The sequence below is a fragment of the Mytilus californianus genome, unplaced genomic scaffold (genome assembly GCF_021869535.1).
Source record: "Mytilus californianus isolate M0D057914Y unplaced genomic scaffold, xbMytCali1.0.p SCAF_1, whole genome shotgun sequence".
Lineage (NCBI taxonomy): Eukaryota > Metazoa > Mollusca > Bivalvia > Mytilida > Mytilidae > Mytilus > Mytilus californianus.
The window spans coordinates 111050789-111073730 of record NW_026262581.1 but is presented as its reverse complement, the minus strand read 5'-3'; the positions used below and the strand labels follow the sequence as shown (position 1 = coordinate 111073730).

The 22942-nt window shown below is 31.4% G+C and overlaps 1 protein-coding gene across 2 annotated transcripts in view; it reads right to left on the bottom strand.

Annotated features, from left to right (window-relative positions):
• LOC127730644 (laminin subunit alpha-2-like) overlaps positions 1–22942 on the bottom strand; it is a 136779-nt gene that overhangs the window by 18887 nt on the left and 94950 nt on the right. For both annotated transcript variants that reach the window (XM_052239146.1, XM_052239154.1), the window contains exons 30-47: positions 22302–22385; positions 21749–21939; positions 21112–21347; positions 20511–20622; positions 19875–20031; positions 18553–18751; positions 17380–17496; positions 16854–17011; positions 15213–15351; positions 11514–11610; positions 7924–8040; positions 7292–7471; positions 6032–6186; positions 4553–4702; positions 3452–3603; positions 2896–3046; positions 1993–2117; positions 1317–1479 (exon numbers count right to left, since the gene is read on the bottom strand). In XM_052239146.1, coding sequence (XP_052095106.1) covers positions 1317–1479; positions 1993–2117; positions 2896–3046; positions 3452–3603; positions 4553–4702; positions 6032–6186; positions 7292–7471; positions 7924–8040; positions 11514–11610; positions 15213–15351; positions 16854–17011; positions 17380–17496; positions 18553–18751; positions 19875–20031; positions 20511–20622; positions 21112–21347; positions 21749–21939; positions 22302–22385 — 2683 coding nt within the window. The remainder of the gene's footprint in view (positions 1–1316; positions 1480–1992; positions 2118–2895; positions 3047–3451; positions 3604–4552; positions 4703–6031; positions 6187–7291; positions 7472–7923; positions 8041–11513; positions 11611–15212; positions 15352–16853; positions 17012–17379; positions 17497–18552; positions 18752–19874; positions 20032–20510; positions 20623–21111; positions 21348–21748; positions 21940–22301; positions 22386–22942) is intronic.

Here is a 22942-nt window from a genome sequence, read left to right as displayed (position 1 = left end):
GAAGTGTGTATAGTATTTTTGGTGATTCCCAGTAATCCTTTTAATGTATAGTTGATTTTTCTTATTTTCATATTTCAAAGGGTTGATACTTCAATAAAAATAATTAATCACCTCAATTAAGATATTGCTGCTATAAACGTTTAACATATATTTCATTACACTCTGATGAGGAATGTTGGTCCTAGGAATGAATACTATGTCAATTTTCCATTATATTTTCATTTCCAATGGCATTATTCAAAAAAATTATTGATTGGCACTGATTCTCAAATTATCATGAATAGTTATTACTAATTTACACCTTAGAAATAAATTTTTTTAAAACCCTTTATGATTAGGCATGAGGGTGCTTATAATGTTTGATGGATGGACATCAGCATGGTTGTATCCCTTGCTATGCATTACACAAATGTCCTCATAAACATTGCCTTTAGAACATGTTAGAAAATGCAAGAAAAGGAGATTTTTGTACACTAATTACAGTTTATTCTGATTTTTACAGGGCCTCAGTGTCTGAGTGGTCTTTACAGGGCCTCAGTGTCTGAGTGGTCTTTACAGGGCCTCAGTGTCTGAGTGGTCTTTACAGGGCCTCAGTGTCTGAGAGGTCTTTACAGGGCCTCAGTGTCTGAGTGGTCTTTACAGGGCCTCAGTGTCTGAGTGGTCTTTACAGGGCCTCAGTGTCCGAATGGTCTGTACAGGGCCTCAGTGTCTGAGTGGTCTGTACAGGGCCTCAGTGTCTGAGTGGTCTTTACAGGGCCTCAGTGTCTGAGTGGTCTTTACAGCAGTTCATCTACAGTGATCACCTATCTGTCAATTCTGAGGTTGTGAATTCAAACCCAGCCTGTGGCAAGGTTTGTTTGACTCAACTCTTAATTGATGAGGATTCCCAGTTTTCCTCTGTGGCTTCCTCCATCAATAAAATTGGCTACCATGATAAACATGTAGTCTAGGTCACTGAAAGGGCATTCAACACCAACATACAAACAAACAGACTACTGCACAAAAATTAATGTAAGTGATAATATAGAATCAATATAACCAGTATGTATTAAAGATTGCAACTTTAGTCTTATCAGGATTCTTTTTTCATTAATCTAGTTTGGATATAGCTAGGGGAACTTTAACTTGACAAAAAATACTAACACTAAAAAAGGGGTGCAGATGATAACTGGATCAAAAGATAAAAAATTGGTATGATAAAAACATGGATCAAGTGTTATGCGATACTATAATGATAAGAGGGGGATAAATATTTTCTAAACATAATGCAGTACATTTATACTTTTTTTTCTATCAGTAACATACAGTACACCTACCAGTTGTTCATTTCCAGCAAACAACAGTGTAGAATTAGCCCAGAATGTTTTGAAATGGAAACTTATCTGGAATTCTCTACTATTATACTTGGGTATTTTGGAGATAGAAGCATATCCTGATCCCAGGAAATGGAATGTTGATGCTGATGCTGCAGCAGTAGGTCTGAAATAAAATACATTTTGTAAGTTAAAGGCGCTATCAAAAAAATTGGGAAAGGTAATTCTTTTTCTTTTAATATGTCAAGTGTGTTTATATAAAAAGACATATGACTAAAAAATATTTTTCATAAAATTTACAAAAATATGTATCTAATGTGCATCCATAGGTTTTAGTAAGCTGTAAGGAATAGCTGTTGAAGAAGTTGAAATTTGCATAAAAACTTATCTCTAAACAATGCAATCACTTGTAAGTATGTATTATTCCCTTTTTACACAACTGTGATGGGGAAAAACTAAAAGAAAGAAATTAATGTCAATTTTCAAGGGAGATAATTAAAAAACTATTTTGTGTAATGTCAAGAAAGCAAGAGGGAAAACAGCATATTTCTTTTATTACAGGAATATAATCATCCATAGCTATTTTACCTGTGTAGTAATTAGAAAGGCTGTAAAGTATAGGTTTTCTCACTCAAGGCCAAAATTTCTTAATTTGTGAAATGTTACATAGTATACTTACGCCTCCCTACAGCCTCCACATAATGGTGATGATGTCTTGAATTCATGTAGACCTATACGACCCTCATCAAAATAAAGTTCACTTATGCAACCAGAAAAGTTTCCATTGGTAACAGCAGGGGGTCTCTGGAAAAAAGGCAAATGGTTACCCTGAGATATTACCATAATGGGCCAATATATATGTAGTGCCCAAGAGGACCATACCTGTTAAACTTTAAAAACAAAAATAAAGATCGTGGCCTACACGAGTAAAAAATATCTGGTCATAATGCGTAAACACTTTATTCTAACTGAATATTACCTCAGATGATGATGTTTTTCTCAAAGAGAAAATCTGCTCTATCATTTTCCCTGTTATGTGTATTTCTGTAACCTCTCATTATTGAATATCATTTGTAAACATCAACTTGTTAAATGTACCTGCATATCACAATCTTTTAGAGATTTTTCTTATGTAAAACAGCTATCAATTTAACCTCAAATCTATAAGAATTTAATGCATGTATTTATGGGGATATTGGATATTGGATCTTGTGTTTTCTCTCTCTTAAACTTTTCAATGGTCTGCAGATTCAAACAGGTGTGTACTCATAACATGATTGATATGGGTACCAGATACAAACATATGTGTACTCATACCATGGTTGATATGGGTACTAGATACAAACAGATATGTAGTCACACCATGATTAATATGGGTACAAGATTCAAACCGAGATGTGTACTCACAACATGATGGTACCAGATACAAACAGATGCATACTCACACCATGATTGGTATTGGTAACATATATGAACAGATGTGTACTCACAACATGATTGATATAGGTACCAATTATAAACAGATGTGTACTCACAACATGATTGATATGGGTACCAGATACAAACAGTGATGTGTACTCACAATATGATTGATATGAGTACCAGATACAAACAGCTGTGTAGTATCATCCAGTTTTAGTGTAGATTTAATTCCTGGAGATGCTTCCCTGCTTTCTTCTACATTCAACATATCCTTAACAGGTGCTACTTTCAATATTCCAATATTCTGAATTCTACAAAAGAAATTGTTGAAACATTAAAAACCAATGAGCCAATACCATGAACAGGAACTCATCAATAAAAGTATTTGCAAAGGCTTAATTATCATAGCAGCCACTTTTATTAGAGCGAAGTACCAAAGATAAAAATATATTGCATACAGATAAATTAAGTGCACATTTTCATTTTTCTAAAGATGTCTATGATCTGTTTATGTAGATTTAAAAAGCAACTCAGACTTGGCCCAGTTGCTAGTGAGGGAAAAGATTGCCCTGCACAATTTCTTATTGCCTTCCAACTTGTAAAGAATGTCAAAAGGTTTAAACAAACAACATGAATTCTAACCATTCAAAACAACCAATATTACTTGGAGACAAAGTTCATGTATTTTTGTCTACAATAATTACTGATACATTTACCTGAGTGCCTCCACTTTATACCACTTATCTACTTCATTGACAGCATCATCTTGGTGGATAATTTTCCTGGGACTATCCACAGCGGATGGTCCATCCCCTACATCCCAACCAAACCTCAAATAACCTTTTATCAGTTCTACAGACAGATATTCCTGTAGGAATTTACAAAAGATTATAGTTGGAATATTTTTTTATATAAATGCTGTTGTATGATTGTTAACTAATTTCAATACGACTTGTTGCAAGGTGATAAATCTATGGGAAACACATATTTCTAACTTCTTTTTATCATACCAAAACTTTATAGCATTCACTTTTATATGTCAATTTTGTTTTTAACAATGTGTACATGTTGATCTGTCCATCAATACTATTATTATAGTCCAAATCAGTCAATAATTACTTGCTGTATAGATAGAATATAAAGCTTAAATGATGTGATACTAATGCAACTTTATACCAAATATCAGTGGTGGGAGAACAAATGCTTTTTATTCAAATACCTAATTTTAAAAATAATGATGAATTGGCATTTAATGTACAGTTGTAAATATTGAATGCATATCAGGAATAGAGCATGTAAATGTTATATGAATATGAATCCTGCTATGTACTAGTCCAACACCCTTGGTTAGATTATAACACAAGGAAACAGTTTGTTAGCAGACATATCATCCTACACTTTGTTCAGACAGCTCTGAGAAGACCCATCTTTGCTCTTAATCCTTAATGCCACACGATCAATGGAGAAGTAGTAAATACTAATTTTGCAAGTCTTTGGTTTGGCTTAGTAGGAGATTGAACCCAAGACCTCCAGCATTTGAGGTGAGAACATCACCCCCAGATCACTGAGGACAGATTTTAACATTATGAAAATACTGAAGCATGAAAAAGTGAATGAATGCTTATTTTCTTTAAAATATTGATGCAGACCTTCAAATATCTTTATAGGCACAACTTATTTTAAAACCATGGTTAGAACAATAGGGCCTCGCTTCAAAACATATGTCACAGGGGAGACAACAATATCTAAAATTTGTGTTTGCATATTTACATTGCAGCAACAAGACTGAAAAAGATAATGCGTAAATAAATTCTTACCTGAGCAGATTTTTGGACTAAGACGAGCAGCATGTCCTGGGATGTCTGATTAGTTTTAAAGATAAAGTTGATACTGTTAGTTGCTGCTTGTTTATACTTTGCTCTGTAAGATCTGGCACATTTACCACCCGATAACAATGACACTTTGACCTGTATATCATAGACAAAAATATTAATACAAATAACAATTTATTACTCAAACACACATGGATTTAAAGTATAAACAACTGTAGTATCTTCCATTCACAAACAATACAGTCTATACTTGTACACAGGAAAATTAATTCCAAAGTATACAAAACTGTAGCATAGTTCCTAATCACTAACCATACCATATATATGATTGTATAATTCAATAAATTTTCTTCATAAAGATATAGAATAACCATTAAAACATGGTTCAACATACATTACCTCTTTGATACAAAAAAGAGACATAAATATGGATATAAATCTATCTGGTAGTGAGGTATATTCTATTGCAATATAATACTCTCTTTTTTTAAATTCATTTACATCATTATTATTTTACAGTTCCAATGGAATACTATTTTTTACATAATACTTGAAAGATTCTTTCATATCACCAGTGTTTAGATGTGGTATACATTAAATGATAAATTTAGCCAAACCGAAGAATAACCCTATATAAACTGTTAACACAGAGATATGTCTCGCCTTTTTGTAATTTTGATAATGCAAATGTTGAAATTAAAATAGCAATACTTTAACATGTAAGTTATGCAAATATTCAAAGTCAAAGAACCATGACTGAACGTACATGGCTAAACAATCTCCATGGAAATTAGATGTGCAAAAGCCAATACAACTGCATACCAAATACCATTGAATTATCATAAGTCATTTCCCTTTAAACAAACCTAAACACAAAAATTAACTAGTAAATTATGTTAAAGTTTCTCAAAGTCAATGAACCATGATGAGGGGTGGGGCTATATAATCTCCATGGAAACAAGACTTGCAAATGCCAAAAAATTTGTAAACCAAATATCATTGACTTAACATAAGCGGTTCATCTTAAACTGACCTAATCACAAACTAATACATGTAAACAAAGCAAAAGTTTCAAAGTCAATAAACCATGACTGAGGGGGCGGAGCCAAATAATCTTCATGGAAATGAGATATGCCAATGCTTATACAACTGCATACCAAACATCATTGACCTACCACTAGTGGTTCCCCATAAACTGACCTAAATCTTTCAGATCTGAGACAAATCTATTACCTTAGCAGCCTGTGCTCTAGCCTGGGCTATGTTGTCTTTCAGCAGTTTAAGTTTACCAATCATATTAGACATATTACCTTAGCAGCCTGTGCTCTAGTCTGGGCTATATTGTCTTTCAGTCGTTTAAGTTTACAAATCATATTAGACATATTACCTTAGCAGCCTGTGCTCTAGCCTGGGTTATGTTGTCTTTCAGCAGTTTAAGTTTCCCAATCATATTAGGCATATTACCTTAGCAGCCTGCGCTCTAGCCTGGGCTATGTTGTCTTTCAGCAGTTTAAGTTTACCAATCATATTAGACTCTGCATCTTTTGTCCTGTTTTGAGCTGCCTCCACGTCATCTATAATGTCTTCCATCCCGACTATGTTTCTTCTTGCAATATCAACTGAACAAGATAATTTTAAATGTTAAGGTTAGTAATTACAGAAGTAAACAATTCACTTACCTAGTTCTTATTATTTTCCTCTACATGACAAACTAAAGATTTGACTGAGTTAATGGGTTCTGAAATTCATGGTTTGAGAATTTGCATAGTGTTTTCCACTGGTTACAATAATATAGTTCTACTGAACCATAAAAAATTGGTACACCATGAATATCAAAATATCAAAAGTATATTTTTTTAAGTAGTAAACAGATATTAAAATGGCACTGTAAAACAAAACCTGGATTCAAGCCCCATAAAGGATGTGCAGCCTACAGCAGACTTCCATGAAACGGGAAACATATGGCATACATATATGCAGTTTTTGACAGTACCTTTATTGTTAAAAAAGAATTTGGGCAATTTAGATTGACTACATGGTGCAAAAACTTTATTAATACTGTAGTTATGTTGTAGTCTATATATTAAGGGTAAAACTTGAACTGTAGAAACATTTTCAATTATCTGAACACTGCTGTACAGTCCAAAATACCTGAAATAGTTCACCAGATATATTAAAGAGCAACAGGTCTTAAAAGAAGTTCTTTTGAAAGAAAATGAGTTTTCATCTCAAAACTATAACCTGGATTAAAAAAATGTATGGCTTTCAAAACAATAAGAAGACTTTAGGCAGTTATTATATATCTGAAAAGGCTATCAAAGTCTCCAGAAAGGTAAGCTTAGAATATGTATAAGATAAATGGAGAATGTATCCATGGGACTTAATCTGTGTTTTGTGGTAATAAGCATTGTGTATAAGTATTATAACATTTGGTTGTTACAAACTTAAGTTAGAGAACGGAAACGAAAAATTCAGCAATTTTTCATTTGTAAAGGGGCATAACACTAGAACAGTAAAAGTGACCCCCACCCAAATTCAAACTTGATCTGTGTTTTGTGGTAGTTAGTATTGTGTATAAATTTCATAACATTTGGTTGAGGCAAACTAAAGTTAGAGAACGGAAATCAATTTTGTACGTACGGATGGACAAGGTTAAACTTAATGACCCCCTACGGTATGGTGGTGGCATAAAAATAACAAGCATTACAACAAAGACTAATTTACTTGAATTTCTCGTATCAATGACATATCTATCCACAGAAAAGTCTCTTATTTCTCTATATTTAGGCCATAACTGGTTGTCAATTTTATCTTTAACAGCATCCACCCTAGCATGGGTACTAAGAACTTTATTATCTATCAAGGCTACATCATCTGTAACTGTTCTGGCTCTATTAGAGATACCTGTATTACAAACAAAATATTCAATTACTTTAAGGAAACTAAGAGATATGTAAATTATCTTATGTCACTTGCAAACTCCACTTGTCACAAATAAGTTCCCGGTGACATTTAGGATGATAACATGAACAAGACAGTTAAAGTATTGTGTAACTATTTCATTTCTTCATATAAGTATTATTATGCTTTAATCAGTAAACCAAGTCCCCTTAAATAAATTGATGTTATTCAATCAACAGCATTGTTATAAACTTTAAAGCATTAACACTCTAACATACTTTTTATACAAACTCACAAAAGAATGGCAAATATTTTTATTTATAGATGTACCCAATCATGAAAAATATTCTTCCAGATTATTCACCAAATTTCAGATTTCTAATTTTACATTTCAATGTATTTTGTCATAATGAGTTAATACTTTGACTATTCATGAATGATTATCTGACATTTACCTCTAGGCAAGGTATCTATTCCATTTCTAATATCCTGAAGACCATTCCTTATATCTCCCTGGGTATTGTCTACTTTGTTCACATCTCCTTTTAATGTATTTAAATGGCTGCCTAAACCTGCAAGAAATGGTGGGTCATAAACATATCTTACATTTAAATATACAATAAAGAATACAAATTAATTACTAATATACATCTTTAATTACATGAAACATCAAAGGAGTATGAATGGCAAGGGCCCTCAAATATCATGTCAGTTATTTCAAGATGGAAATTATTTCAAGTTGATGCATGTGAGAAAGTGAAAAAGAACAATTTTTGTTGGATTTTTCTTTAAAATAAGTGGACTTGTACATTCAAAACAATAGAGATGTTGGCCTAAGTTGTTACAATCGGGTACGTCTAAACACCGCTCAGGACCTCCTGAGTGCACTCAGGACATACAATGTGCACTCAGGACCCTTTATAGTCATCGTATTTGCACACAGGATGGATGAATATATTCGTTACACACTGCTTATTCAAGAGTTAAATTTTGGTAGAATTTGAAATCGAACTTAGATAGATATGTTAATTCTTATGAAATAATGAGGGCACGTGTCACTGATTACACAACTACTGAGCCGTGATTTATCCAATCAACAAAATTGATTGGATTATCTTTATTGTTGCTTATGCATTGTGTTGTTAGTACTGTGTTAGGTTTAAAATGAATAACACGATGTTATTAAGTTTTGTGAAAGTTGCACTGTAGAGACTGAAAAACATTTTCTTATGGAATGCACACTTTATGACGATATTCGATATAACCTTTTTCATGATTGTTCAAAATTTATTCAAGATTTTCGGAGCCTTGATATAGATAACAAATTTATTGAAATTATGAACTGGTCCTATATTTTCAATGACAGTATTTAGAATTCAAAATTAAGAAGACAGATCAGTATTTATTTATATGATTTGCTAAGTCTAATATCTTGGCTGCGTACGTGCTGTCCTTGGTCTTTTCCTTTGGTTTGTCTTACGATCAAGTTTCTGGGGTTTTCGCACTTCAAACTCTGTGCACGAAGACTTAGTTGTGGTTTGAACGGATTTCGTTTACTTACAAATTATTTAAAATTAATACCCAAATATGATAATTTTTAACTTTAATGAGAAAGATAAATCTTACTAAACGCGGATTTGTTAAAGCATTCGTATTACTAAAGAATGAAATTACTGGACAAGAACATAAAAATGAGAAAGAACACTAACTATATGAGATTTGATTATTTGAAAAGCGTATTTCGGTAACTACGGCTTCTACAGTTAAGAACGGGTTCCATTTACAAAACTAAATCTTAATTCATGAAAAGTATGACAAATTTATTTCCCTTTTCAAACTCGTTCAAGGAATTTACACGTATTACTGGACAAGAACAAGTTTCAATAGGGGAATAAATCTAACATGAAATTTTGATTGAATCGTTATGTTATACATACACAGCATCTCATTGGTCAAAAAGTGTTAATTATTTGAATGAATCTCAAAGACAAGAAAATAGAACAAAACACACACACACACACAATTATATGAATAAGAATTAGAACGCAATGATACCAGAGACATATATGTCTCTGATGATATCAATTTTTTTTTTTAATTCAACGCTATTTTTAGTGAGTGATCAGATTGACTGTTAGCTTGGCTGCGTACGTGCTGTAAAGGTAAATTATAAATGGTGTTTCACCGATTCTTTTTTTTTACCATGGAACAATGCAATTAAAGTCTATTGTAATATATCTAGAGATATGAAAATACGAAAGAATTATTCTTCTTAATTTTTGAAATAAGAATAAAACTAACCTTTTTATTGCACGAAATTTGAATAAAATACGAAAATCTATACAAAGCAAATACTAACGATATGTTTAATATCTATTAAGTTAATGAAATGAAATGAATTGAATCAAAATTTCCCAACTATATATGTAGATTTCTCATATTTCTCGACTGGCTTCAATTCTTACAAACAAAAAGAAAAATGTTTATTTAACGGTTTTTTTCTAAAACAATATATCTTTATTGTTCTTTATTTTTCAAAAGACATCTTGATTTTGTTTGTCTGCGAAGCTTACTTGTATGAGGTTAGCACCATCACTAATCACTCCTAATTATTAAGGATCAAACGACCTAATCAACTTGATAATTGGCATTCAATATAATCCTTGGTCATGCCTGACATATTTCACAAAAACGGCGCGTGCCGATGAAAACTTCAATAACTCCTTAAATGTTAAAAAGGTTTTATCAAAACAAAAATTAATAGATGAAGAATTAAATTATCTATCGAATGCATACCTTCACCACTCACTAAAACATATATTTCATGTCCTGAGTGCACTTTGTATGTCCTGAGTGCATTCAGGAGGTCCTGAGCGATGTTTAGACGTACCGGTTACAATCTTCTGGATTTTAATCACATATAGGCCTAGTAGACAAGGAGCTCAGATTAAGACAAACATGATTTTCAAGTTCTAAACTTTATTTGTTATAATAAACATAATATAATAAAAAAAAATCTTTTTTGTTGACATGTGCTCTGTGTTTCTGGTCCTTAATTCTGCGAGAAAATGAAATGTATCTAATTTTGATAACATAAAAAGAAGACTAAGACATAAATCATCATACAATGGATTTGATATGGAAGGATGTGTACAGGAAAGATAGACGTCCTACTAAAAAACAAGTTGGTTCATATAAAGCCATCTGAAGCAAAAACTATCAAAATTTAGAAGAAGAATGAATATGTTTTCTCTTATGGTTGTGGCCTGTTATCTATTTCTTGCATGAAGAGATATATCTTGTATCACACTGCACGTAGTGTGATACGAAACTGTGTGAATTTGATTGGCTTATCCAGCATCATGAGACAATATTATGACATTTCCATTGGCTATTCATTAGGTCATTGATAACTTTCAAAGGTTAAGACGATGTACATTTCGTCCATGGCAACGGACATACGTGATTTCTCCAATAATATACAAAACACTCACACTTTTCCCCTGGGAATCTTCTTTTTATCAAATTTTATTACATTCTAAAGCATACAAAAACTTTTAAAATGTCTGATGTTAAAGTTTGACACCGGAAAAGGACATATAAAGTCATACTGTTATGTGCAAAAGACTAGATCAACAATTCACGGTATTTTTGATTTAACACAATAAGAGTGTTGACCATAAGAGACATAGGTTAAACAACTCTTGAGTTTTGGATATTGCTTGATATCAACTCTCTTTATTTAATTTAAATAGAAATAATAAACTCGCTGAAGCCTTTTTTATTAGTATATTGACATCAAATAGTTGATATTAAGCGATATCCAGTTCTCACTCATCATGAAACTTATAATTCCATCATCTTAGCACACAATTATGATATTGTCATTGTAAAAACATGCTTAAACTTGTTGAGGCCTTTTTTAGTCAGGTATTTTTATTATTTTTCATCTAATGATTGTAAAAATTATGAAACTTAAATTTCATAGAAATAAAGAGCCAACATTGACCCTTAATGAACCTAATCCTTTAAGTCTGATAGTTACTTGATGTTCTGTTCTTCAGTTCAGTAGCCCTATCCAATAATCTTCTACTGTCTCTCAATGACTTCTCTACTTCATTTTTTATATCATCTACACCAGCCTGTAAAACACAAGTATGTATTCTCATACTAATCAATTTTAAAGAAAATATTTATGCATTAAAATTTAATGATTAAATACTGTATAGAAAATATCTGCTTAATATATCCAGTATAATAGAAGTCCATCATTTACTTAAAGAAACTAACAAAAAAATGGATGGAAAGATGGATGCCCCATTTCTATATACCCCACACATCAGTAAATGGGAGTATAAAAAAGAATAACAAGAGTGAACACACTGAAATGTCTGGCCTGCTTTACTGACCATTGATTTTATGTTGAAAGTCTTAAAGTTAAAGGTTTTACTACAAGTATCACATAAACTTAACATTTTTAAATATCCATGGCAATGAGTTCAAGGTCAGATAAATCCTGTCAGACAAATTACAATTATTCAATATACCAAATATAGTTGACCTTAAGGATCTGGAAACTTAAAAATTGGGGCCCTTTTTTCAAATTGTCGAAATCACACTGGATTCATAGCAACAACGAACTTGTATTGACTGTTTCATCACATTTACTTAATGAATTTTATTTCCGTTTTTCTAAAAACTTTCAAGAACGGTTTATGGTTTATGGAATGCAACTGTTTAAAATTGAAATGATTTTAATGACTCAAAATGGTAAATTTCTCAGACATCGCTAACATTTCTTTTGATTTTGAAGACGAAATTAAAACTGGAAGTTTTGCAACAATACTTGTTAGTACGAATTATTCCGGATTCATTTCCAGAATTCGTTCTGTTTATCAAATTGACAGGAATTCAATGGATTTTAAATTTTATTACCTTTAAAGCTGTTTGAATATAACAGATAGTAGTTGGTCCAAGGACACAGTTATCGTCCTTAGGTTTTCGTTGTCTACAATTATAGCCCCTAGTGTGAACAGTGTATAACTTGCATTTTTTTTTTATACTCTTTTCCAATTTATTTCTTGATATTTTATGCATGAAATATTAAGTAAGGGGATGAAATTACATGTTAAAAAAATTTGGGTGCTGAATCTTTATGTTAAGTAGTGATTTGGTCCAGTTAGAAAAGGTCAAAAATTGGAATGTCTGAAGCTGTCAAACTGAATTTTAGCCCCCCTTAACACAGAATTGTCAATATTTTGAGTTAGAGCTGGTAGAAGTTTCTATAATTTTAATATTATTTGTATCAATAGTAGTACACTACACTGTAAAAATCTTTTTGCGATAGAGCAGGTGCGATTTTTTTAATTTGAATTTATTGTCTAAAAGAAATGCACTACGAAATAACTGTGTTCTCGGGCCAGTTGCACTTGTTTAATTTAGCATAAAATCATTTGGCTTTTTATGATTAAGTGTCTTATCTGGTGAAGACAATTTCACACATGTGTATTACATAGTAAATAAAGCACATGTTTAACTCGTGAAAAATTACTTTTTCTACGTAAATTAAATTAAGTTTTAGTTTTTTAATCAAAATTGATGATCGTCTTTGCTGAAAAGTAATAAAATAATGAAGAAAGTTGTCATGGAATTTTAATTTTTTTATAATACATGTTATAGTTCACTGTCAGGTGTGAATTTAAAAACACTGGTAAAAAGTGATTAGCAATCATTAGCCAATAATTCCCGGAGGCATTTATAGTTATTAGGAGGGCCCTCAGGATTATCATACTTTACTAGAGTGGCAGTTTTATTACAAGAAAGGGATTACATAACAAAAACAAGTGCAAAATGGCGATTAAGAAACCCGATCTCAATGAAATGACCAAAATTATTTCTGTAAAAAAAATTAATTTGTCATAAATCACAATCTGCCGTTTAGGACAAATAGCTTTCAGTTTAGGTCATGACTGGCAAATATGGCCATTTCCCGACCCTTGGTTGACATATTGCTTATGGTAAATGAAAAACAGACCAAAACAAAAAAACTTAACATTGACCAATGAACCATGAAATTGAGGTCAAGGTCAAGGTCAGATGATACCTGCCAGACAGAAATGTAGACCTTACAATCATTCCATACAACAAATATACTTGACCTATTGCTTATGGTAAATGAAAAACAGACCAATTCACAAAAACTTAACATTGACCAATGAACCATGAAATTGAGGTCAAGGTCAGATGATACCTGCCAGACAGACATGTACACCTTACCATTATTCCATACACCAAATATACTTGAACTATTGCTTATGGTAAATGAAAAACAGACCAAAACACAAAAATTTAACATTGACCAATGAACCACGAAAATGAGGTCAAGGTCAGATTAAACCTGCCAGACTGACATGTACCCCTTACAATCATTCCATACACCACATATAGTTGACCTACTGCCTAAAGTATCTGAGAAACAGCCCTAATCATGTAACTTTAACCTTGATCACTGATCCATTATATGAGGTTGAGGTCAGGTGAGCTCTGTCTGACGGACATATAGACATTGCAAGGAACTCATTTACCAAATATAGTTATCCTATTACTCATAATAAGTGAGAAATTCACATGACAAAAAAAATATAATTTTTTGTCAAGCAGTTACTGAACCATGAAAATGAGGTCAAGGACAATGGACATATGACAGATGGAAATTTCGTAACATAAAGAATCTGCATACAAGGTATGAAGCATCCAGGTCATCTAACTTCTGAAATATAAGCTTTATATAAATAGTTTACACTGCTGACGCTGGATAGTAACCCTTCTCGCATACTGCGATTTTCATTGCAGGCAAGACAAAAACAACTACATTTATGCAAAGTATGAAAATAATCTATAAAATGTTAATAAACTGTTAACACAAAGATATGTCTCGCCTTTTTGTTATTTTGATAATGCAAATGTTGAAATTAAAATAGCAATACTTTAACATGTAAGTTATGCAAGTATTCAAAGTCAAAGAACCATAACTGAAGGTATACCAAATATCATTGACTTAACATTAGTGGTTCATCTAAAACTGATCTAATCAAACTAATACATATAAATTAAGCAAAAGTTTAAAAGTCAATAGACCATGACTGAGGGGTAAGGACCAAATGTCCTCCATGGAAATGAGATGTACTAATGCTTATATAACTGCATACCAATTATCATTGACCTACCACTAATGGTTCCTCTTTAACTGACCTAATCACAAACTGATACATGTAAACTAAACAAATGTTTCAAAGTCAATAGAGCATGACTAAGGGGGCAGGGCCAAATAATCTCCATGGAAATGAGATATGCCAATGCTTATACAACTGCAAACCAAATATCATTGACCTACCACTAGCATTTCCCCATCAACTGACCTAAAAAGTTTCAAAGTCAATAGACCATGACTGAGGATGGGCGGGGTCAAATAATCTCCATGTAAATGAGATGTGCCAATACTAATACAACTGCATACCAAATATCATTGACCTACCACTAGTGGTTCAACATAAACTAGACCTAATCACAAACTAATACATTGAAACAGCATACCTATGTCTCACTTTTTGACTCCGTCAAGGCGAGACAAAAACTAAAAGTTTAAAGCCCTGAAACCAAGTTGATCTACTGAAATTGCAACAAAAATTTGTTAAAATACTGGTCTGGTTCTTTATAAATTTGTTAATGGTGTTAATCTACCTACAATTTGTATAGTATCTTCAGCAGCCTTGAGCGCCTCTTTTGCTGCCTTTTCTGCCTCATCAACAGCTTTGACAATAGTACTGTACACTCTAGCTGCCTTCAAAGGAATTTCTGCATCAGCCTTTGTTTTCTCAAATGTCCTGAAGTTATATGTAAGCTTAACAAAAAGGTCATAATAACTACACAACCAAAAAAATTAAACCATTTAATAGTACAGTTTCAAAAAATCAAAATACTTGCTTTTCTTTAACAACACTAAAGCTATCTAAAACAAGAGGCTCTCAAGAGCCTGAATCGCTCACATGTAATTTTTTGCTTAAATCTTTCATCAATGATTATTTTTGCTTTTCAATATATATTAATGAGTGGCTTAAAAATGCCATTTAAGTGTTCTTTGTATCTGTCATATTTTCTTCAAAAGCGAAAAAATGCATTTTACCCCTATGTTCCATTTTAGCCATAGAGGCTATGTTTCTTGACGTACAAGGAAATAAGATAAAAAATTATACTAGATACTCTGAAACTCATTCAACCCAAGTTTGGCTGAAATTGATTCAAAAGTTTCAAAGGAGAAGATTTTTTAAAGTAGGCAAACTAGATGAACAAATTGTGAAAAATTGTCTTTAAAGGACAATAACTCCTTAAGGGGTCAATTGACAATTTTGGTCATATGAAACTTATTTGTAGATCTTACTTTGCTGAACATTTTTGCTGTTTACAGATTATCTTTATCTATAATAATATTCAAGATAATAACCGAAAAACTGCAAAATTTCCTTAAAATCTTCAATTCCGGGGCAATAACCTAAAAATCAGATACCCAATTTGGCTGATAATTTCAGGGCAGGTAGACCTTGACCTAACGAATATTTTAACTTCTTGTCTGATTTGCTCCAAATGCTTTAGTTTTTGAGATATGTCAAAAACTGCATTTTACCCTATGTTCTATTTTTAGCCATGGCGGCCATGTTTTCTGAGGAAACAGAAAATAAAACATAAACTTTATTCTAGATAACCTAAGAATCATTCAGCTTAAGTTTGGTTTAATTTTGGTTAAGTAGTTTCAGAGGAGAAGATTTTTTAAAGTTAGAAAACATGATAAACAAATTGTGTAAAATGTCCTTAAAGGGCAATAACTTCTTAAGGGGTCAAACTTTTTTGTAGATCTTACTTTGCTGAACATTTTTGCTGTTTACAGTTTATCTTTATCTATAATAATATTCAAGATAGTAACCATAGATTTGCTCTAAATGCTTAGTTTTTGAGATATAAGCCAAAAACTGCATTTTACCCCTATGTTCTATTTTTAGCCATGGCAGCCATGTTTTTTGATGAAACAGAAAATAAAACAAAAAGTTTATTCTATGTACCCTAAGGATCATTCAGCTTAAGTTTGATTGGAATTGGTTCAGTAGTTTCAGAGGAGAAGATGTTTGAAATAGCTTACACCGTACGGACGACGACGGATGCCAAGTGATGGCAAAAGCTCACATTTCCTTTGGAAAGATGAGCTAAAAATGTTATGTGATTAAAAGACCTTAATTTAATTTGAAGAACTGTAAGTTTAAGATACCTTTGAGCAAGTTCTGCAATTTAGATTTATTCTGCATAGACCAAATAATTAGATAAAATTCCATCTTACTTTTCTAAGTATTCTGCTTGATCCAATAACCTTTCAGCATGCTTAATGGCCATAGCAGTGTAGTTTTCAATTTTAGGCAATTTGTCCCTATAATCTTCTATCCTCTGTTTTAATCTAGGAATGGCAATGTCTAATCTACTTGCTTCTCTTTCCAAGTTCTGAAAAATAAGATAATAGCTTAAAATACTCTCCTGACAATCAATATTTTTCCATATTTTTCCTTCAATAAATGAGATACATTTAATATGAATCTAAATATGCTTGATAATAAATAGTTTCAATAAAAAAACCATGCATACTGAAACATCTTTTTATCCAGTTACCAATTTCCATTTTATTAATGAACTGCCCTGTTGACCTTGGTTCGTTCAGGGAAAACGGGTCATAGGGCATTGTGATGTGACATTAGCTTTGTAATGTAAAAAAAAATCGGTATAAATCATCAATTGGAAGATCATGTATATTAAAACATGTTCATTTTTTCTTCCAATCTTTTTTTTTTTAAATCTATATCACTAAGACTTACTTTAATGTTGTTTCTGGTCTGATTTAGAGCTGCCCATGACATTATATTCAGTGAATGACCTTTACCTAAAGCTACAGTAGTCCTATCTCCATGGATTTCTATATCATATATAGTGTCCTGAAATTACATTTCAATCAATTTGTACTAATTAAAAAGTCATTTGATGAACATATTTTTTTCACGCAAAATATGATTTTTATGAGTATATTTACCATAAATACCAATAGTATTGTACATTTCATTTATGGTCATTTAAAAAAACTTTTAATGTTAGTCCAAATTCTTTCATCCTGCAATGAACCTTTTTACTATACAAATAAACATATATAGATAACTTCTGTTGTCATGCATTCTTTTCAAGTATATTCTTCTAGTTTCCTATAATGTTTCACAAACTTGATCTACAGAATAGTAGGTTGTCTCTTTGCAAAGTAGATGAGAGGTAGACCTATTTTTTTATCTTTATTGGCAGAAAAAATGGATGCAGGAGGCATTTGTTCCCAAAATTCATCAATTTATAATGTATTAAGTACCTTTATATAGCTGTCAATGGCAGCATTTTTTTTGCTCAGAGTCAAATACTAAATGAAACTATTTGACATCCAGCTCTTTCTTAATTTCACTTATAATTCTTTTTTTTCTAAATTGATTGCTTGTATGAAATCTATGTAAGATTGATTATTTCAATTTTCTAAGCAACTAAAATGAATTTAAAACCTCTCAAATGTATGGACACAAGTTTCTCAAATTGCACAAAAATTCTGTATGCAAAACAATTATTTGACAAAATATGGAACCACATTTCCACATTATTCTATAATTGAAAACATGATGAAATCAACAGTAATGACACCTACAAAAGGATGCAGATCAGCCAGAGAACCTTTTTTGATTTCATCTAGCCTTATCATTAAACATTTCAATACTTTTTTGCAGGAGCTGCATATCAAGTAATGAAATTTTTAGTGACAAGGTTTAAAATTTAGGCTGTATATAAATTTCCCAAGAAATCTATACATAATTTGAGATTTTGTGACATCTGACCTCAAAATATTTTATTGATACTTCTAAACCGTCAAAAATCTCCCTTTGTGAAAGTAAAACTATTAAAAAGTCTGTGATATCCTGTAAATAGGTTCACAGCAAGGAATCTATTGTGGTATGACAAACTACCTGTAACTGTTTCAAGTCATAAGCAAGATTATAGTTAATGGTGTCAGCTTCTAGGGCTTTGTCTTTAGACTTCTGAGACTGGTCCTGAAGGTCAAGCAGACGACTTATGATGTCATCAAGTTTCTTTTTCACTTCTGCTGTTCCATTTATCAGTTTATATTTCATTTTCAGTATCTCTTCTGATAATTTTTCTGCTAACCTTAAAAAAGAATTCAGAAATTTTGTTAATAAAATATTAGAAACTGATATTGAAAATAACTATATTGTAAGTGCTTAAAATATGCAATCATAATCTTATTGCTCTTAGTTACAGACATATGTTGTAATAAACAGCTCAAATATTTATACTGCAACTAGTTGTGTTTATTTCCTAAATATAGTAACACAGCTATATTTTGTGCAATGTCAATTTCATCATGGATCACTTTTTCCACAATCAGGGGTTCATTAACAGATGAAAATAAGTTTGAAATTTGTGTTACAATTTTTTTTAAATTGCTATCAATGTATTAATTTAAGTTGCAGTATAAAATATGATACCAAAGGGCAATCAAAAGTCATAATTCAAAGAAGGAAGCCACTGTAATGACAAAAAAAAAATTAAAAGACAAACAATGGTTCACAATACATCACAAAGAAATCTAAATTGATAAACAAAACATCCTGTACACAGTTAGGTTGTGGATGTTTGATTCAAGACATTTTCAATCTTACACATCACATATAACCCTAGCAAGCATTATAAAAATAAGGAGAAGTGGTATGACTGCCAATGATACAACTATCCACCAAAGTTAAAATAAAATGGTGTAAGCAATCATAGTTCAACAATGAGAAAAACCCATACCGTCTAATTGGCTATAAAAGGCCCCTACTTGAAAAATATGAAACAATTCAATTGAGAAAACTAACAGCCTAATTTATGAAGAACAAATATGACAGACATGAACCAATGACAAGCATATAACTCTGCACTTAAATATCCTTTCCAAGTTTTGCTACTTAAAAATTGAATAAGCACATCTTTGTTAACCCTAAATTGGCTTTCCACAAGCATAAAATTGTCATAAATGTCTGTCTTCCCACCATTGCAATGACAAAATTCAATGCTTTTTCTTAAATTCCTAGTTGTTTTTGTCTTGATATAGTAAACAAGCTGTCACACATACATACTTCAGAATAATGAATCATATATCACTTTAAAAGTCTTAGCTATTGTGACAATAGTTTCGTGTTGAATGATAAAACAATGAAGAAGTCAGTAAACAATAATTGCTGATATTAGTTTGTCTTAACACATAGATGGCAGATAATAAACCTACATGCTTTCATTGAATGCTTCAGATATTTTCATTGAAAAGTTTCTTTGTTCTATCTCCTTCATAATTTCCTTGGCTTCCTCTAAAGCAGCAGTGATGTTAAGCCCACTTTCATTGTGGTATAAGTTCTTTACTATATCTTCTAACTTTCCTAATTCATCTAAAAATTTAAAAAAACACAATATATATTGAAACCTGTCTATACCAAATCTTGTGCTAACTGGAAGTTTTTCAAAAACTTAACTGTTGTATCAGGATATGTAAGTAATATTTTTACGTAATTTGACCTGTGAAAGTTGAACATTTGTTAAACCTGAGCAAACTGTAAATATCAATTCAGAACAGATTAGGTTGGTTTTGCTGTATAATTTCATGCATTACTTCTGAGTGCAAGCTTTTTAAAATAACTGATCTGATCTTTTTAGAATTTTGGTTTTTCAATTATTAATTGTTCATACTTCATGTACTATACAAGATTTTGTGTTCTTACGTATTTGTAATGACTGTTAGTCTCATGCTGGTTTTATGCATTACAATATTTGGTTTCACTTGAAAGAAATCCATACCACTTTACTAATTTTATAGAGTCCTTAAGTATAACACAGCATTGTGAAATGTTGCACATATGAAACAAAATACCTTTCAAATCCTGTAACATATTCTCTATACTGTCAGCCAAGGCTGTACCATTCTTCTTCAGAATATTGGCATCTGTTTCTATAGTCTCTGCTTTCGTTAGGGCTCTCATTGACTGCAATATAAATTCATTTTTATACAATAAATAGACAGAATTGCACCTGTAAATAGTATGATTAATAATGGATAGATGCTACTTGAATGCTTAAGTGTTTTGAATGACAGAAAGTTTTGTTACTGCAATCTACAGTGAATGCAAACTATTAGCAACAACTGTACTTAATATCAAGTAATAGAACACTTTTCCAGAAATAATTTATTTAAACTCTACCCCAAAATAAAGAATTTTAATGTTCCAAGAACATCCCACTGAAAGTATAATGATGTATTTAAAACAAGATCACTTACCAAAAACTATTGTGTGATACTATCTAACAACTTCTTAATATTACCTCTACATCTTTTGTATCAATTTGTTACTTTATATTAAAATTGTCATAATTAATTGTCTTAATAAGTTTTATTGTAAATAAATCTTTTCAATAAAAGTTCATATCACTACCAGCTATTAAAACTCCTACACCACTTCTAATATTAGACTTACTCTAGCCATGAGTTTGTCAGCCATTTGTTGAACTTCTTTTGTTTGATCCTCTATATATAATATTTCAGAAAACTCCATTTTATCAAGCAATTCCTGAAGTTCTTTGGTTTCATTGTGAATTCTCAGTAATCTATTCCATGGAGCAGGAATTATACCCGTAATATTGACAGTGGATATATTTCTCTCTAATCTGTCTAATTCTGCCATTAAATCTCTGGTACATCCCTCATCACACGCTGAAAAACATAGTTTTATCCTGAACAACACAATATATTGTTTCATACATTATTTTTTAAGTATTTTTATACATTTTGTTTATACATGGCAGAACAATTTAATCATCCAAATAGACTATGACAAGATACAGAAATACAACGTTAGTATGACTTATGTTTTTTTGCAAATTTTATGGTTATCCTTTATTCAAACAAGAAAGATGGAAATTTGATTCAGTATAACAAAATTAACAATTTTTCCATCACATTATTTTGATTTTGTGTGCTATAATTAGAATCTCATTCTAACAAAAATTAAACTTGATGTTTGACTTTAAAGAAATGATAACAAATAGCTAAAAACTTCATCATTTAGAGTGAATATAACAAATAATGCAATATGAATATAAACAGACACTTACAAATGCAAACACCATTTTCAACTGCATATCTTGGCTGGCACTGATTACATTTGTCACCAGAAATTCCTGGCAGACAAACACATATTCCCCTACTGTCACACCGAGAGGATACAGATCCCTGTAGGTTACAGCTACAAGGCTTACAACTTCCATCTAATCTCCTGGGGTTACCATAATATCCATCTGCACAACTGAAAGTATTTGAAAGTACAAAGTATTAAATAAAATTATTCAGTTAATATATCAGATACTTCCAAAAAAGGGCATTTTACTCTAACATGAGGTTGGTCTCTCCAGAAATATATAGCAGGTACTTCCAAAAAGACCATTTAACCCTAGCATAAGGCTGGTCTTTTTAAATACATTTAGGTATTTGGTGAACAATTTTGTTAACATAAAACACATTGAGGCAATTTTCCTTTTTAATTGAGTCCCAACTTAGCAATTTTTGACACATCTGACTTTTTAAACTCTTGATAAAATAAAATAAATTAACCATATGATGGAAAAACTGGATAACAAATGTGTGCTAACGCGGTAATTTTTTACATACCTTTCACATCTCCTTCCAACATATCCCTCAGAACAATTTGTACACACTAGCTGTCCGCTAGTCACTTCACAGGAGGGACTAAAACTACACAAATTCAAGGACTAATCAGTATAGGAATACAACTATTACAAATACTACAATCTATTACAGCTATTTATGTGCAATGTTGTCTTTCATTACCTTATCAATGTGGATGTTAAGTTTAGAATGTAAAATATAATATCTTTCATTCAAATGAATGATTATAAAGAGTCTTAATAAGTTTAAAAACAACAATTACCTTATATCTGTTAACATTTAATGTAATTCTACATGTATGTTAGTCAGAAAAGGTTAACATAATACAAATCTATTGTTTTACATACATGCTACAAATCATCTGTTTTTTGTCACAAATGCCCCCAATTAAAATGGTAGGTTCAATGAGGCTCTAAAATGGCCTTAATTCTAACTTAAATTTGAAATTAGGATTTATTGACCAATTTCACAATGAATCATAACTAATATATTGACTAGATAGGAAATAAATCTTTTTGTTGAAAATTTACGTTCTTGCGTCACAAATAGCACTCATTTTGATGAAAAGTTTCATTGTTTTTTTGGATAGGAAACATAGAGCACATGTGATGACAAAAAAGATC